Here is a 19,698-nt window from a genome sequence, read left to right on the forward strand (position 1 = left end):
TGAAATATAGAGCCTCTCAAAGAATTTGGTGCGGCAGCATAGAATATTAAGTAACGCTAATTAATGGAGTTAATTAAGTAAAGCAATGTACAATCTAATTACTATAGAGTGTAATTTGTTTAATGGCCGTTCAAAGTTATAGGACCAGTTCTACATGACTAAGTCGTAAAGACCTCACTAACACTACTATGTTCCTACTATTTCTTAGACTTGTTTCAAGTCGCTCGTTAGATTCGCAGGAGACCGCTGGATACGGAAACGGAGGGCGCTCGCAGGCATGAGAAACAAAATGACGGAGGATCGTTGCGGAACGAGCGACTTGGCTCACCTGCAGCGCGCCAATTCTGAAATATGGCGTCACCGGTGGATTTTTTTCACCGGTGACGCCATCGAGATTATGTCAATCATATTGTATTGCGCGCGAACTTACTGAGCGCGCTGTGCCCGCCAACTTAGCGCGCGCTGCCCGCGAGACAAGCTTGCGTTTAATTTTCAGCTCTTGAGTAGACTTGTTTCCTTCTAACATCGGCAGTTAAACCAGTTTTAGAACAAACAACACAAATGTCTTTTTTGTGCATGTCCCTTTTAAATCTTACAGAAATGAGAGAGCCATCAAGGGCCTTAAGTATGATTTCCCACAAAAAGGGAAGAAAATCGCAATTTTAACACACGCCACAGCGCGCGTCAGCTGCACACGGCGCACGAAACTGACGTCAATACGATAAAAGAAACCAATTCAGTGCACACAAGCATGATGTCAGCCAGAATCGATTTCCTGCAAGTGACACAAGTCGCTCGTTCCGAGCCATTTCTCGGTAAGTGTCGCGCGCGCGTTCACAGAAATAAATCCCGCGCGATTACAAAGGTGATTTTACTCAAGTGGTCTTTCTCGTTTGATTTCAAAGCGATTTTATTTAAGTAACTATAGATGCAAAGAAAAAACGAGCGACTTGGGGCAAGTCTAACTATTTCTCAACAAGCATGTCAGTTCAAGATCTTCATCCCAATCCTTATAATTAAGTTCATAGGACGATAATGCTTTGCTATTTGTGACCCGACTCGCCGCGTACAGCAACAAATTAGTTCTAGTGATTCAATTTTAAGATCATTTGACTGATTCGATTTTGAGTTCTCAGGCACGGCGGAGCCGGGGGGCTGGGGGGGGGGGCTTTAGCCCCCCCCCCCCAGAATTTCCGAAAAAATAAAGACTTACTAAGAGAAAAGTATTTTAAGCCCCCCCACTTCAAGTCTCTAGTCAGCCCCCCCACTTGGAAAATTGCTCCGCCGTCCCTGGTTCTGTACCGGTGTAACGGTACAGAAAGGGGAAGCTGCCAGCGTTCGTATAACCAGTTTGTCCTACCTATCACATATTTCGTCAGTATTCTAAAATAATTGCAGAATTATCCGGTTTTCAGTCCGCTTTCGTTACAAAGCTGTAGTAGCCTGATATTTCCCTTCTTTTTTAATTTTTTTAGAATTGGGGAGAAAAAAGACACATTGTGACCGAACCAGGAAAAAGATGGAAAATTATACAATAGAGGCGAATTGGTTTGACTAGTGATTGTATAACAAGCGTGAAACGGAAGTACGCTGAAGAAATAAACTGACTCTTCTTCGCACGGTGTTACCGTACTGACCTTAGGCGACTTTCGTTGATCGCTAGACATAAGACTATTTTCAGTCAAGTTGGCAAGACTCCTGACCAAAATGTGGTATCTCTGCAGATTTATTAGCGTTGTTGTAGGCTCATATTAAGGGAAGAACTCTCCTGCCTTGCATAAATATCACATATGTAGATACCGATATATTCAACAATTTTTCCATGAGCACGCGTTGGAAATGATTTCGCTATAAATATCTCATATCTAACAAGCATGGCCTGTAAACCACTCAAAACGTGGGAATTGTACTGGCTATACTGGCTATAAAAATCCCAGACACCGTTTTCAGTTCACCTTGTGTGGTTCAGATTTCAAACAGAAATTTATTGTTGTTGTTAATGTATTAATCTCCTCTGTTTGACTAAAAGTACTACTTTTACTTCCGTGATTTTCTAAAAGAAAGTTTACTTGATCGACCATGTTCACGAAACTAACCAATAATAATAGAACAACTAGCATGGTCAAAACTCCTTACGATAACTTAGTTCTCTTCTTGCTCTGCCACGAGAAGCGGACACTTTGATGTTATTTACACGAAAATATACAAATACGAAATGACTTACACTCCTAAGAGGGTTTGCACGTTGGCTAATAAATTACACTTACATTCATAATTTTGAGGGTCAGGATCCGGAGTTGCGAAGCTGTGGCCTGTTAGGAAGGCGAGAAGACAGATCGTCGCAACTAAGTACTGCGGCGACATTCAGAAATATTTGTCAGCAATAAAGAGAATCAGCTCTTGCCGGTCTGAATAGCTCCGCGTCACTTCAGGTTTGAGCTTGTTGTGCTGGCGTAGCTGCTTTTATAGACCCAACAGTTTACTTGTTCTATTCTCCACAGGACATTTCATCAAAACGGGAAGTTTTATGTTAGCACGTAGAAACTTCGCAATTGCTGATTTAGTTTCAGCTTCCGGTTGTACCATCGTTGATGTTTGTGTCACTATGAGTTGATTTATTTTTAGCTTTTTCTGGGTTAATTCCGAAGTTGTCGAAAGATGCACAGCAGCAGTTATAAGGTTAAGCTCTTGGTGCAAATTCTTTCAGATGGCTTATAAAGGGTAATTAAGTATACCCCACACGGTTGCTGAAACAGTAGCCTGTGTGAAGCCGTCTCCTTATTCCTTCCTGCGACGAAAAAGGAACGCCGGTTCCTTTTCCGCATGAGGAAATAACAGACAGCAGCTTTACACAGACTAATGTTTCAGCAACCGCCCGAAAAAGAATAAAAAATCCTATACATTATATTTCATTACATAGCTCAGGCGCTTCATTTCATCCAATTTACCATTTTACACTTCCCCGTTCTTTATATTCCATACACGTGTAAAAATACTCTTTACATATTTATTTTAGCTAGGAAGTTTGTAGGAACTATTCAGTGAGAACCTACTGATATCCTCGATTCAGAAGGTTTGATAATGCTACTGGCAGACTACCCTTCTTCCTTGCATTTATTGCATTGTTTTATGGGATAAACATAAGGAATAAAAGTTCGATTACATACCTTAAAAGGATCCTTAAAACTTTGTGAAACAAAGTTTGATGAATGTTATATTGACCTTAATTGAATGTTTGCTTGTCGCTGTATGACTAGTCCTCACTGCAAAAAGTATGATTTTCAAAGCGGAATTGTGATCGTAAATTGAAAGCGATTGAAACTAACAACAGGTTTATTTGCTTGGCTACGTGATTCCCTGTTCACTTTCAATTTGGGTACTTCGCGTTAAAGAAATTTAAAAAAAAAAGGAGAATTATTATCCATCAGTTCAGTTCAGCCAAACTTCCCTTTCCTGTATTAGCGTTTAGCTTGAAGGACATATTGCCTCAGCTTGGCTATACCGAGATAGCATATAATTATTTTTAAGCTAGGAACTCTCCAGTAATACACATGATCCGTGATTCAGCACTGCTGGCGTCTAATCCGTGCCGCCGTTTAACTCCCCAGTCCGAATTCCTTAGCACGACGCGACACTACATTCCATCGCAGGTCACTTCTCTTCAATTTGCGGGATATATTCGCGTTCATGTTTTGCTGATGGTTTTCATTGTTTTCAGTGATGCCTGGGGTCCTTGTTATCAAAATTGTATATTTAGCAAAAACTCAACAACTATAAAATCAATTGAATATGAAATAAATTATTAAGATTTTCAAGGATTTCAGGGGAAAATTCTATACCATGTTGACCAACTGCACCAAGTTACAAGAATTAAACACGTCGGCTATTCATCTGAAAGTTATGTTTTGGCTGGCCAACCACTTCCACCTCACCAATAACTACCTGAACTGTCGCATTTGCGTATTGTAACGGCGTGACGTTTGCCTGAAGTTTACCGACGCATTTTTTTAAATGCACCCCAAAACTTTATTATTTATATATGATGGAACGATTGCTGTCAGAATACTTAACCTTCCTAAGTCAAAGGCGAACTTATTTTTAGTAGTCCTGTGTTGTACCATGCAATTTGTTTCCTTTGTTAAAGGCGTCGATACGTAGGAGGGTAGATGCGCATCAAAAAAGATGAAAAACTTAAACGAATATGAAAAAAATATCATAGTATGTATATAAAAACAATTCAAAAGCGTCATTCACTTAAAGATTAGACGTGCCAATTCCGTACACGTGTAGGACTCTCGGCCGTTTAGAAGCTATTTCCGTGTGGGTCTTCGACTTCTAAGAAGTTTTGTTATACGTTCTTCGTACTTGCTGAACAAAAGAATCAAGATTTACTATTCATCGGTTCAGTTCAGCCCAACTTCCTTTTCCTGTTTTGGCATTTAGCTAGAAGGATGCATTGCTTCAGCTAGGTAAGTAAACCCCAAGTGAAGAAGTAAACGTATTTACGCTGTGCAATATAAATTGTTTGAGTAGGTCAATATAATCAGTATTCATCCGTTCAGTTCAGCTAAACTTCCCCTTCCTGTTTTAGCGTTTAGCTTGAAGGATACATTGCTTTAGCTAGGCTGTTTTTAGATGAAGAGGTCAAAGGAGTAATGTAAAGTAAACCCCAAGTGAAGAAGGAAACGTATTCATGCTATGCAGTGAATGTTTGGGAAGTTAATTAAAATCTGAGGTACCGTTATCGCTGAAAAAGAATGAAAGGAAGACTTATTTCAGTTACACTGACGAAGTGTGACTTTTGCTATGAGTATCATTCTATGAGTTCATGGTTAGCGTATTGGACTCTGGATCGAGCGATCTTGGTTCGAGTGCTGTCCGTTCTTGAGTACAAATGGCTGAAAAAGGAACAAGCAGGATGAGATAAGGAAGCATAATCATTATCATCCGTTTAATTCAGCCAAACTTCCTGTTTTGGCGTTTCGGTTAGTTAGGCCTTATCAGTTATGATGAAAAGGTCAGAGGACTAATGTAAAGTAAGCCCCAAGTAAAGAAGGAAACGTCAGTATCCATGCTGTGCTCAAGCGTGGCTTCTGCTGTCACTATCATTCTATGAGTTCATGGTTAGTACATTAGACTCTAGGTTCGAGTGCTGTCTATTTTGAGTACAAAGGCTGAGAAAATGAAGCATAATCATTATCCGTTCAGTTCAGCCATTCTTCCCCTTTATGCTTTAGCGTTTGAGTTGAAAGGTATATTGCTGCAGCTAGGACGGTGTCTGATGGCAATATGACGAGGAAGACAATAGGCAAAACAAAAAAGATATATTTACATCTCTAGAAATCGCGGACCTCCGAGTCCGCGAATAGTATGTCCTGCGGTACATTGACCGTAGAAGCGAACGCAAGAATTACAAAGAAAATGTATGGAGAATGAAATGTTTTATTAAATATTTCTTGACAAATTAACAAATGTAAAAATGTGAAAGCGGAACACAATAGATTGATATATTAAGAACCACATTGTACACGAATTGAAGTGCAGACTTCGAATTTCATTTGTATTCATGAACGTTTTCTGCGAACAGTTTTTGAGACCAAAATTATAAGGCGTAGAGGAGAAATGTATGGCGAAAACCGAAAACTTAAAGTTTATAAACGGGGATTATCGGCAAACTGAATGTGATCGAAAAAATGTGAAAGCAGATTTGATAAAACTATACATGAATCTAACTCACCAACACAGGTAATTTGCCTGATGAATCAATCGATATATTCCACAATTGATTTTACAGTTGCTTCAATATCCACTGTTGAATCAAACGCGTATGATTTCACAGAAATCAGCTGAAGAATCAAGCGCTTGAATGCGGCATATTCGAAGAATCAAATGTTCATTTGTGGAATCACACGTGAAATATTATTTTGTTCATGCGAGGAATCAAACGTTTTCGAGAAACAATGTGAAGAATCATGTGCGAAATCTCGTGTAGAATCATACGGTGAATTCGAAGAATCAAAAAGCCATTATTATTGAATCAAAACCCGAAATTTTGGAGAATATTGCATAAGCTTGAATGTTTTTTTTTTTTAAATAAAACATTTAGTGGCTTTCTTTGCTGAGTTATCAGTAGGTAAGTATGTTACATAAAATGTTACTCCTGCTTTGAGCGAGCCACTGTTTCCGCATTATAAGCTGCAGCAGTGGGCATGGGTCTCCTGAGTAGTGTACTCATCTGGAACATACATTAATCTTCGATGGTTAACAGTGAAGTTCCTGTGAGTTATAAGGACTACAAACCTGCAACACTTGTGGTACCATCTATGCTGTCCATGACATCACTGAGCATGCGTGCATATATAAACAAATCAGAAATTTCCTCTGAGCATTTAATAATATCAGTTGCGTGAATGATATTGCGTACACAATTTGGCTGAATCAAATCCAAACGATTCTACGCATGGTTGTAAACTTAGGAAATAAATCGGGTGATTCCGCATAGGATTGCCTCGAAGAATAATCCCATAATATATAGATATTTTAGCCTGTTGTTTGATTCTACATACCTGTGTAATAAGTCACTGATTTAGTTGAAGCCATCGCATTTTAATATTTCCCGGTCTCGTAGGCACGAATGAAAATTACCGCATTTTACGGATTACTGCAGTGCTGGCTCAATTTCCTGGTGTAAGTATTGTGGACACGAAGTGCAGGTAGACAGTGAAGGTAACAGACTAAGGACCGGCGAAGGAGTTCTGATTATTTTATTGATATATGGGGGTAAAGTGCGACTAGTAATAAGAGGAGCTTTCCACTGCTGACTTTCATCGCGCAAACGCTGCCGACAAGCAGCATTGGGCGGATTGTCTTCCTTATAATAGAATCAAACATTCATCTGTCGAATCAAGCATTGGAATAAATATTCATTTGACAAACCACCTGAAGAATCAGGCATATAATTCATTGGAAAGTCAAATGCATGCGGTAGGTTGAAAAAAATTAGAATGTATAGGCATGCAGCAGCTTTCGCTTAGTTTCGCGAAGTATTCCACGTTTTATTTAAATTACTGTCATTACTGTTTGCATGTTTAGTAGCTTAAACCGAAATTTATTCTCTGTAAAACTGCAGCTGGTCGATTTTGTCATCCCGCTTGATTCTACAGACAATTCAAGCCTTCAGAGGAAATCGAGAAGGTTGGAATTACCGGTATACGGAAGATAAAGTTATCGATGGTTAAACGTAGTAGGAAAATGACCTGGAGGGGAATTAAAAAGATTCGAGATAGCGGAAGGTTCGAATTATCGGGATACAACTGGATTTATTTTAACTATTTTACAGGATACACAATTATTATTTTCCGAATACAACGGCGATGTATTCTTCTTTTGCGGAGAATGATAACTAATAATACGTGTGATTCCCGCTTGATTCCACAGACCTGTGAAATACACTAGATCGTTAGTGTTTGATTCTACACACAACAAAATTATTTCCGAATACAATGACATATTCTACTATTGTGGAGAATCATAAGTAATAATTCGTATGATTTTACAACTGTGCCGAACCAAACGCAAGAATCAAATGTGTGATTCGTCAGGCAAATTACCTGTGCAAATGATTTACATCTCCTTCCGATTAGATTTCATTTGTATCTTTGCCGTTAGAAAACCACAAAAAATCGCATACTGTAAACACACGGCGGCAGTTCACATTGAAATCCCAAAATCCGCTGTCTTTGAGCTACGATATTTCAGCCGTCTTTGCTCCAATTTTGCCGCAAAAGCCATCGTTTGAAAGATCTTTTGCTCCATTTTTATTATCAGGCAATATTTATGACCAGTGGTTTTCCTACTTCACAAAATATTACTCTGTGTAGGCTGCATTTTTGTGTACCATCGTAGATGTATATGAGCCCAAAGTCAGGCTTTCGAATCAGCGGCTATTACCAAGTTTCGCGAGCGGTTAATGTAAGATGCATCAAAATTCGCCGACTTCAATGTCCGCGATTTCTAGCGATGTTTGCTCTATAGCTATACAGTTTCAAATCAATGTTCTACTTGATTTTCACATTTTAACTCCTCAATCAACAATGTTAACAGCGTTAACGTCTATAAAAGATTGATTAATACACCCAGCTATAAAAATCTTTTAATCGTTCCCTTTAGACTGACTGCCAGTTTTCTACGAGCTATAGGCAATAGTCGTTACTAAAACATTTCATTATACTCAATAAAAGAAAAAATACCTTTAGATGTTATGTCTACAAAATCCTAATTAGTACACCAGCTATTAGCCCCAGCTACAAATAGTATCCTCCATATTTATGAATCAAATCAAAACCTTCCTCTACTGTTTAATAACTTAGGCTCATGAACAACTAATAAACAATGGTCCTTAACATAATGTTTCGCCAATCCTCCCAGGCGTGCCTTTCTCAAACGTCAATGCGATTTCGGACTCAAGAACTATTTTTCAATTTCTATCTAATGGCCGTGTAGCTTCAAGCTGAAAACTACGCCCTTCGTGCTTTGTAAAGATTTTCAGGGTTTTATTACTCAGTTTCATGTAAAATATAACAAAATGTTTTCCAAAAATATGGCTTTTCTGGTCCTAAATCTCTTCGGGACTTGAGGAGAGCACGCCAGACTCGATTTAAAGTGGCTTATTTACCAATATATAGTCAGGTGGCTTAAGGTCATTTTTAGGCGAAATGTTTACAGAGTGGAAGAAAGCGCCAAAATTGGCACAAAGGTTCTTCTTGGTGTAAGAAACAATTTCAGAAGGGGTGCCACGTGATCCGATCATCCGGGGGGGAATGACACACGATTCAATTTCTAAGTATCTCTATCAGCATGAAAACGAGGCTGAAAAGTCAAAATGACTTCTTTATGCATTTCTTTTCAACAACTTGAGTCAAAATATATACAAACATCACTTATCTCGGTAATCTCGTCAGTTTGCAAAGTTGAAGGATGTTTACAACCTAGTCACGTGACAATCCCATGAGTCTTTGCATGAAAATAAGGCTAACAAATCAAATGTTCCTTTTTGTGATAATTATTGGAAAAATATAAAAATTTTATACATTAAAACTTATAGAGACATCATTTATTAGTTTGATTACTTTTAACAGTATTACAAGTATTTGCGATATATATAGCCAGCTAACAATCCCACGAGTCTTTGCTTTATTCATGCAAATCGAATTACTGTATAATTTCAGAGTCGGCGGGATTGCGAATTTAGGTTTCTTTTATAGTTTATTCCCATTCCTTTTGAAATAAATTGTTTAATTATAAAAAAAAGTCAAGTTACATAATGTCAGACATGTCAGATCGTTTGCAGTAGACGTGGCGACATACGAGGGCACATATAGCAGGATCGTACAATGAGGGCTTGTAATATGCATTTAAAATGTGTGCACACGTACGAAAAAGAAGATCGGACATGTGAATTTTGCCAAGTTCAACTCGTCCCGGGGATGAAATGTTGCAGGGATGCAATGCCCCGTTTGTGTAGATGGCTGCACAGCATGTCCGTTCAGTAAAATTAATAGGAGCTTAAGCAATAAAGACTTCGAAGGTAATGGCTATTTAAAAAGAAATTAAATTTTATTTTAACTTAGATTAAAATGAATTTTTACTTTAGGCAAAATACTCTGATTCTATTTCATTGTTTACCGAATTTTTAAACGAATGCTACAATTATCTAGATCTGTTCAGAGTGTCTATCAGCCCAAGAAGTTCAACTTTCTCTGCATGTATGTGAAGGGACCATTTTAAATATAGAAGCATAAAAAATCCAGAAATATTGGCCATCCTGCATTAGGTAAAACCCCAAGCCAAGTGGCGCAAACTTTCCAGACGGTTTATCCCAGTTTCTGTATCATTAAGTGGCTAGGAGTATTTCTATCCCCCCCCCCCCCCCGCTCCTAGATGGGACGCTAGTTCATTACATGGTTACCCCCACCAGTAAACTCGCTGAAACCTATTTATACACTTGGGTGCATAGAAGCACTTTGAGGGGAAACGGGCCTTCCCTTAGAACACAACAAGGTGACCCCGCCCAGAGCTCGAGCCTGGACCGTTTGATCCGTAGTCTAGCGCGTTAACAATTTATATTAGGCCGCCAGGCCTCCCACGCATCCTGCATTAACCATCTCCAAAACAGGCCAAATGCTCGCTTCAAGTTAGCTAAGGCTACTGCATGATTTATCCTTTACTTGGCGACGTTTTCAATGCTGTAAGCGTGCGTTGCTGACAACTGTGAAAGTTTTGCGAAAGGTGCGGGAGGGCTAAACGTGCACCTAAAACCTACAAAGGCGCCTGCTATGCAAGCTTTTTTTATGTTGCCCCTATTACTGTAGGTGATGTGCCATGCCCGGGTTTTATTCACACTAGGAATTTTAACTGCAACATTCCGACCTTTGGAACATATCACCGCTCTATATTTTATATTCTTGCTGCTTTATTTTTAGTGTTCAGTTCATGATCTTGCCTCTGCAACGTTTTCTCTGATCTGACTTTTCTCGAATCAGTTGTAGAATGAATCTACTTGTGCTGCGTTGAACCTGATACGGATACAGTAGCAGCTACACCGTGCCATCACTATCAATGCTTTTAAAAAACACAAATCTTGAAGAGAGGTCTTTAGCAAGATGTCTGTTTGCGACATGTTTTTTCCTTGATGATTTTTTGTGTGACATTTTGAACCACGACTGAACGAAAGTGTGTAATCATTGCATGTTAATTTCATTAAAAAAACTGTAAATTTGTTTGTTAACCCACTAACTTCTGGAGTTTTTCGAAAAAAGCGCGTTTTTAAAGACAGTTTTGACATTTTCTAGTCAGTTGTGAATTAAATGGATTGAAGCTGCTCAAAACTTATATGGAACACAAAAACAACCCTCGTTTACCGGAAACAACCCATTTTATTGCATTTTAACTCGGGTATGCGCACAAATGCAAAGGTGACTACCTCTTTCTGGGCTTTCCCTTAATTTTTACGGCTTTTCCATTCTCCACTTTACGAAGGTTTTATGCCACAGTTGTGCCTTGGCTTTCTTTTCACTTCAAGAATTTCCAAGGAAACATCAATGAGACGAGAATCCGTACCACGAAATAGCCAAAAATGCAAGAGGGAAATTTGTTTCTGAGTTTTTCTCTAAAATTTCCAAGCGTTTTGTAAGGATTTCAAGCTGAATTGGCCCAATATATCTGCTGCGCCTATTGGCGTTTTGATGCCTTTTTTCTCTTTTGAAAAAGTTATAAATAGAACAAATTAAAGGCACACACAAGTCCAAGGCGGCTTAGGGCATTTCAGGTTTCAATGTGTTAAGATGATCAGGGTATCGAGGACCCTCTTGAATTGTGCAACGGTAAGACCCGTTAGCTCTTTTTCTACGTTGACGACTTCATAGTCTACTATATCAATACATACCAATGCATGGAGCGTGTTTTTGGAATGTGTGAGGAAACACTGAGGGAAATGGTTTTCTTTATTGAAAGACGAAATTGTGAATCCCACATGCCCTGTAGATGGTACACCTCATGTGCAAGAAAGCAAAGACTTGTGGGACTGTCACGTGACTTCAGTTATTGCAAACATCTTTCATACTTTTAAAAATACCCAGACTATCTAATAAGTGCTGTTCTGATTCGTTTTGACTCAAGTTGCCAATGAGAAGCATGAAGAGGTACATTTGATTGTATGTCTCATATTCATGCAAAGACTCATGGGACTGTCACGTGACTGCATCGCAAACATCGTCCAACTTTGCAAACTAACGAGATTATCTAATAAGTAATGTTATGTTATCTGTTTTCACTAAAGTTGCCAATAAGAAACAGATATGAGACTTTCCAGTCTCGATTTTCTGCTAATAGAGATACCCAGAAATTGAAATGCGTGTAATCCCCCCCCGGATAACCGGATCACGTGGCACCCCTTCTGGATTTGTTTGGTATATCAAAAAGATCATGTGTGCCAAATTTGGTGCTTTCTTCCAGTCTTCCAGTCGGTCCAGCCTCGATTTTATGCTAATAGAGATACCCAGAAATTGAAATGGGTGTCATTCCCCCCCCGGATAACCGGATCACGTGGCACCCCTTCTGGATTTGCTTGGTAAATCGAAAAGATCATGTGTGCCAAATTTGGTGCTTTCTTCCAGTCGGTAAATATTTTATCCTTAAGCCACCTGACTAATAGCTGCAAAGGAAAATTGAAAATTTTGAAATTAAAGCTACTGTCTTGCCCCGACTAGGCAGCGTTACTCGGAAAGAATATATGAAAACGTCTTAAATTATATTTTATTTTTACGATGCGAAGCTGACATGTACCTATCAAGCTTTAACAAATTTTCAAGCAACACTAACTTGGGATGACCAAGGACAGCAAAATAAAAAAATACATTTAGTAACAATAGTTTTCTTCTGAAGGGAGAGTTACGCTAGCACCGGATGGTCATGTCACTAATGGCTAAGTTTTCAATAACAGGCGATTTTGGAAGAATAAAAAAACTAAGATGATGGTGTTTTTATCATGGTTAGGCATTTCGATTCCTTTTATTTAATTAAACTTTAACTGTTTCATTTTTAAAACCTCAAATTTTCTTAGCAGCCGCGATATCAGTAATAGCGCACTAATTACAAAGGGGTTGATGCTGGCCTGCAGTAACTTCATATTTACCAGGAGCAATTAATTTAAAAGCCAATTCAGTAACACGTAAGAATTGAGACATGTTTTGGGCACGGAACATGTGCTCCTTGGGATCTTTTGAAGCCACCTTCACGAGTTCGTCTATTCCTGAAATGTAGTCTCCAATTGCAACCACGAAAATCTCCACTCTAATGTTCTTCAGTAAGTTGGCATTGGGTATGGTCTTGCTAGTCTCGACGTTTGAACGGCCATCAGTGACTAGGAAAACAATCTTGGTGAAAAGTTCGATCACGGGGCCTTAAAAGTGATTCTTGAAACTTTCAAACAGTGTTGATGTATCTTATTGACCTTTTTGAAATGTTTGCGTGTCACTGTCTAGAACTCAGTCCATGATTTTCAAAGCTCACGTAACTCTATTTCAAGTTTGAACCTTATTTAAAAATAGTGTCACGTATCCAAGCAAATTGCTTGTTGGCTTTGCTGAAGGTTTTGGGTGTTTCAGTGATGTTGGGGCTCATTTTCATCACAATTTATCTATAAGATATCACTCAAAACTATTAACAAAATAAATTGTTTTGATTTTCGAAGATTTGGAGAAAAAACTCTATACCACGCATTTCGTCCAACCCTGCCAAGAATTGCACACACGAGATGTGTTTTGCAAGATCCCCACATGAGAGTTGGCCAGAGTTGTCAAATCTTCAAGTTAGCCCAGCTCGCGGCCACTTCCAGAAATGAGGGACTGAGTGGGGGGTGCTTGAATCTCAGTTATCAGTTAAAATTTTAGCCCATTTCTCAGCCATTAGTAAATTTTTCAGAGCTCGGATCTTAGCTAACAGTCAACTAGAAGCGCGTCACTTCTCAGCTGACATGTAGTTAACCCCATCCATTCCCTCAGAAATCAGCGCCGACCATGCATTTCTAGAAATGGCTGGCGATTCCTATTTAAAGGACTGTGTCACGGATTTTAGCCAAATTTAGCGGCATGATAAATGACAATCAATTTCGGTGAATCATAAAAATAATCTTTTAAAACAGCGAAGGAACTTTTCAACAACACAGCAAATACAAAAGAAGGTACGGATGGCCAAAATTGACGAAGACCGTCTAATGATCCTCATTTAGGAATGTTCCTTAATGGTGATGAATTGGATCATTGATTATTTAGGATACACTTAAATTAAACTTCTGCATGTATTTGAAATTGTTATTGTTTGAAGCTAGACAGCAAGATGGTATTTTTTCTCTCTCTCTCCTGTAACTTACAACTTTTTTGACGATACTTAATGTTGAAATGAGGCATTTTTCTTACAACATGCAGTGAAGGTATTTGACAATGTTCCTCTAAAGATGGAACTCGATTGATCTCAACTTAAAGGGGTTTTCTCTGCGTCACATTGTTGTTGATTTAGTAACGCAGGCTGAACGGCGCGGGGCGCGAGACGAAAAAATAATCCGCCTGTTCTTAGTGAAGGCTATAACAAAGCTTTCCCGGAGACCGAGTAGCGCGATTTTAGGGAAATAGGTGATACTAGAAGAAGCTCAAGTAAAAGTGTTGTTGACATAAAAAGTGGCGAGCGCAAGAGAGGAAGAAGACAATATTCAAAACAAAAAAATATATTTATTTTATACTTAACAAGCTTTCTATTTGACAAATCAATTGTCTTCTTGATTTTCACATTTTAACACATAAATCAATAATGCTAATAATAATAATAATAATAATAATAATAATAACATTTATAGTGCGCAAATTTCATATATAAAATGTTCAAATGCGCATAATACCATAAGGGCTAGTTACAAAATATTGATTAGCTATAAAACCTTCTTTGTGAACCCTATAAAATGACTGCCGGTTTATTACAAATAGCTATGTAACTGTCCTTGCTACATGCAACATATCAAAATCAGTGTCAATAATAGAAATTAGCTTCAGATGTATTGTCAACAAAAAATTAACCAGTAAACCAGTACCAGCCCCCAACTAAAAATTTTACCTCTATAAAAGCGCTTTTATAAACTAAATCAAACTTTTACACTGTTACATAACTAAGGTTTATGAGGAACCAGTAAACAATGCTCCTTAACATAACGTTTTGCCCCAGGTGTGCCTTTCTCAAACCTCAATACCATTTTGGGCTCGAAAGCTAAATTTTAAAATTTAAAATGGCCGTGTAGTTCCGGGCTGAAAACTGTGCCCTTCATGCTTCGTAAACGTCAGATTTTATTGCTCACTTTTACGTAAAACTAACACAACTTGAATACATTTTGGTATTTTTTGCAGAAATGTGGCTTTTCCGGACCGAAATGTCTTCGGGACGTTTGAAGAACGCACGCCACACTCAATATAAAGTGGCTTATTCACCAATATAGGAGAGGAAATTTGAAATTTTTGAAATGAAAGATCTAAAAAGATGTGTTTGTCTAAGCCGACAAGCCGGCGCTTCTTCAAAAGAATATATGAAAACTTCTCAGATTATGTTTTTACGGTGCGAAGCTGACTTGTATCTATAAACCTTTAAGAAGTTATCAAGTATCAATCACTTCAGTATTATCAACAACAGCAAAATTTAGTAACAACAGTGTTCTGCTATTTTAAGGACAGCTGAAGGAAGAGTTGCGCGATAGCTCCGGATTATTACTGACTATGCCAGTAACAACAAAGTTTTTCATAATAGAGGAAAAGGAAGAAAACTTAGGTGATGCTGTTTTTAGCATTGTTATTAGGCATTTCGTTACCTTTTATTTAAACTGACAAACTTACTGTTTCATTTCAAAAGATCAAATTTTCTTGGCTGCCGCAAAATTAGTGAATGGCGCACTAATTACAAAGGGGCTGATTCTGGCCTGCAATAATTTGATATTTACCAGGAGCGACTAAGTCAATGGCCAATTTAGTAATCTCTAAAAATGTAGACATGCTTTCGACACGGAACACGTGATCCTTAGGATCTTTTGAAGCCACTTTTACGAGTTCATCTATTCCTGAAATGTAGTCTCCAACTGCAACCACGAAAATCTCCACTCCAGTGTTCTTCAATGAGTTGGCATTGGGTATGGTCTTACCAGCCTCAATGTTCGAGCGGCCATCAGTGACTAGGAAAACAACCTTGGTGACGCCAGGGCGCTTTCCTAAAAATGATTAAAATACACACCCACATTTACAATTCATTTTTTACTAGGCGTCGAGAAAGATCTGAAGTTGGTTAAGAGAACAGAAAGGCAATTCAAAAATACTGTCGTAAACAAAGTTTCAAGTAAAGCCGAAGTATATCCCCTTGTATATTTCGAAAGAGCATGCACGACAGACTTTCTGCCGGGAAGTATGTAGTAGAAACCTACCTAATGAGGGATCTTCAAACAGCCTCTTTGCTTCTTTCAGTCCAGCCTGAGTGTTGGTTCCTCCAGTTGGATAAGCAATCTGCCGCAACTTCTTTCCTGCCTCGGGGTTGGCTACAAAGTTAAAGTGGATTGTTGCATCGTTTGCAAATGTCACAGCCGCATACTTGTTGTCAAATCCCACTTCGGATCCCAAGTCCAGCATGTTTTTCAGCCCTTGCTTTGCTTTGTCGAATTCACATTTTCTAATCGACCCGGAGCCATCCAAAACAACCACAATATCTTCTATGATATTGGCCTGTCGTCTGAGCCTTGGATTGGAGCGATTGGAGCGCAGATAGGACAAAGGAATACGCAGAAAGTTTGTTATTAACTTCTTCGCTGTTTCGTCTTTGGTTGGCACACTTTGAAACGCTGCAAAAAATAATTTTGAAAACTGTTAGTGTTACAGAGAAGGATAAACATACATGTCTATGCTTTTAAGTTTCTCATAAAGCATTTTTAACTGAAAAACTAAGATGCAGCCCTTCGGGAGGCGCTGTGGGAAGCCGATCGCGCGAGGTTAATTTATGACTTGGTCCGTCCAAGAATTAAAGGGACTATGTCACGGATTTAAGCCAAACATAGCCATAGGAAATTACCATCAAATTCGTTTAGATATATAAAATACCCTTTTAAAACAGTGAAGGAACATTTCAATGACACAGCAAATACAAAAAAAGGAACGGATGGCCAAAAGCGTCGAAGATTGAAACGGATTGCGATGTGGGTTTTTGAAATATGGTCCGGCGGAACAGTTTTCAAAGTTAATCTTGTATGCTTGTAACTTTAACTAATAACGCCCGGGAGACACATTTGGCTGCATTGAAGCTATGTTTTTTTCATTTAGAATCATAGAATTAATTTCTTTGCAAACATGTAGTTTCATAGCGAATATTTGACAAACTTTATAACATAAAATTAAATTAGCCGTGACATAGCCCCTTTAACCTTAGAGCTACCCAAGAGCTCAAGCGCGATCAAATTCCGTCTACAGTTTACGGTCATATTTTTCGAATTTTGCGATCATACATTACGGTTTCTACCAAAACTCTAAAAATTCAAATCCACTAAAGAACCACACAGTACGTTAAAAGGCAAACAGTGTAGTTTAGGTAGGCAATTTTTATTAAAATTCAATCTATAAAATATAGTGCAAATCGCTTAAATTACGTAACAACGCAAAGCTTCACATTTGACTACTCGTACAGCTTGCGCTTTCTGTGCTTTTACTTCTGAGATGTGCAAAAGAAAGTTTGCTTGAACGGCCTGGCTAATAATAACTGAACAACTAGCATGGTCAAAACTGGTAACTATCGGAATAATTAAGTTCTCTTCTTGCTCCACCACGAAAAACGGACACTTTGATGATGTTAATTACACGAATCTAATTTGAGCAAATAAACAAGCAAATAGACAAATGACTTAACACGAGTAATGGGGGTTTGTAAGCTAGCTATTAACACTTACATTCATAATATTGAGGGTCAGGTTCCGGAGTGGGTTTCCTATGATTTCGCCAGAATGTTGCGAAGCTGTGGCCTGTTAGGAAGGCGAGAAGACAGATCGTCGCAACTAAGTATTGCATCGACATTTGGAACATCGGGCACCAAAAAAGAGAATCAGCTCTTGTCCTGTCTGAGTAGCTCAGCGTTTCTTCAGGTTTGCGTTAGCTGTGTTAGTGTAGCTGCTTTTATAGACCCAACAGCTTCCCTGTTCTATTCTCCACACGGCATTTTATCAAAACGGGAAGTTTGATGTTAACACGTACAAACTTCGGTATTGCTGATTTATTTTAAGCTTTCAGTGGTACCATTGCTGATGTTTGTGTCACGTATTAGCTTCTTTGCATTAGCTTCCTCTAGTTACATTTCTTTTACATGCCTACTAAATGGTATTATAGTAAACCCGATGGGTTGCTGAAACAGGTCGAAACGAGTTTAAAAAATCCTACACGGTACTACATTTTATTTCGCTGCATTTCATCCAAAATACCACCCTACGCCAGTTTAATACCCCCGTTCTTTTTAATCCATATACATACATGTATGTGTAAATATTCTTTTCGCATTTATTTTAGCTAGAAACCTTTAAGTGTGAATGTACACATTTAAAGATCCGTGGCAGCGCTACGTGCGGTGCTGGCGCGCTCAAGATGGTTTCCGTAGCACGAAGTTACACCTATTCCATCGCAGAACACGTCCCCCTTCCCCTATCAACAGCCTATCAGTAGCCACATACCCATAGGTCTTGGGTGTATGGATAAAGACAATGTGAGTAAGGGTTTCCTTAAAAATCCAACGCTACAACAAAAGTTTTTTTTTTTCGTTCATTACATTGTAATAGGCCGTTTTAATGAGAAAAGTTCGAACACGGGCCTTAAAAGTGATTCTTGAAACTTTCAAACAGTGTTGATGTATCTTATTGACCTTTTTGAAATGTTTGCGTGTCACTGTCTTAAACTCAGTCCATGATTTTCAAAGCTCACGTAACTCTATTTCAAGTTTTAACCTTATTTAAAAATAGAGTCACGTATCCAAGCAAATTGCTTGTTGGCTTTGCTGAAGGTTTTGGGTGTTTCAGTGATGTTGAGGCTCATTTTCATCACAATTTATCTATAAGATATCACTCAAAACTATTAACAAAATAAATTGTTTTGATTTTCGAAGATTTGGAGAAAAAAACTCTATACCACGCATTTCGTCCAACCCTGCCAAGATCCCCACATGAGAGTTGGCCAGAGTTGTCAAATCTTTAAGTTAGCCCAGCTCGAGGCCACTTCCAGAAATGAGGGACTGAGTGGGGGGTGCTTGAATCTCAGTTATCAGTTAAAATTTTAGCCCATTTCTCAGCCATTAGTAAATTTTTCAGAGCTCGGATCTTAGCTAACAGTCAACTAGAAGCGCGTCACTTCTCAGCTGACATGCAGTTAACCCCATCCATTCCCTCAGAAATCAGCGCCGACCATGCATTTCAAGAAATGGCTGGCGATTCCTATTTAAGGGACTGTGTCACGGATTTTAGCCAAATTTAGCGGCATGATAAATGACAATCAATTTCGGTGAAATATTAAAATAATCTTTTAAAACAGCGAAGGAACATTTCAACAACACAGCAAATACAAAAGAAGGTACAGATGGCCAAAATTGACGAAGATTGAAACGGATTGCGTTACGGTTTTTTGCAATATTGTTGGGCTGAACAGTTTTTGTCTCGTGTTACGTCGCGGTCACGTCGTGAACGACGTGACCGTGACGTAACACGAGATTATCCGAGGGGACTTGGTAGCTCAGGATAGTGCTTTGTGTAAGACCTCTCGTAAGGTAACGAAGTGATAAAGTAGCAAGGAAACAAGGTAAGAAATAGACATATTTACATAGATACATTTTGCTGATAAGATGCATCGGGATGCTGTTCTTCGTATTGCGCGTTTTCTCTTGTCGAGTTTTAAACGTGCTTATTTACACGTGTGAGACATGGTGTAAATGTTTGGATTACTAAGGTATGTGAATAATGTAATATATTACATGAAGTATCATCTTTAGTAATACCGCCAAATCTGATAAGGAGATTTTATCTCACATATGTTGCTTAAATAGGTAGTTTTTTACATGGAAAATGAATTTATCTTTACGGTAGGTTTGTGTTTTGATATT

The 19,698-nt window shown here is 38.5% G+C and overlaps 1 protein-coding gene across 1 annotated transcript; it reads right to left on the minus strand.

Moving 5' to 3' along the window:
* Positions 1-14,493: 14,493 nt before the first annotated feature.
* Positions 14,494-17,783, minus strand: LOC144641921 (matrilin-3-like). The gene is made up of 3 exons (XM_078500938.1): positions 17,513-17,783; positions 16,007-16,417; positions 14,494-15,796 (listed from the first exon to the last, which is right to left on the minus strand). Exons 1-3 carry the CDS (start codon positions 17,643-17,645, stop codon positions 15,486-15,488), a joined length of 855 nt encoding a protein of 284 aa, XP_078357064.1. The 5' UTR covers positions 17,646-17,783; the 3' UTR covers positions 14,494-15,485.
* Between the last annotated feature and the right edge of the window lie 1,915 nt (positions 17,784-19,698).

Source organism: Oculina patagonica, chromosome 2 (genome assembly GCF_052425735.1).
Source record: "Oculina patagonica isolate OP01 chromosome 2, crgOcupat, whole genome shotgun sequence".
NCBI lineage: Eukaryota > Metazoa > Cnidaria > Anthozoa > Scleractinia > Oculinidae > Oculina > Oculina patagonica.

Bases quoted from the DNA above. Each gene is read 5' to 3' on its own strand.
- LOC144641921 (XM_078500938.1), bottom strand. From the start codon at position 17,645: ATGTTCCAAATGTCGATGCAATACTTAGTTGCGACGATCTGTCTTCTC. The intron at 16,418-17,512 runs GTAAGTGTTAAT...TATTTTTTGCAG, and splicing joins TGACCCTCAATATTATGAAT to CGTTTCAAAGTGTGCCAACC. The intron at 15,797-16,006 runs GTAGGTTTCTAC...AATCATTTTTAG, and splicing joins GTTTGAAGATCCCTCATTAG to GAAAGCGCCCTGGCGTCACC.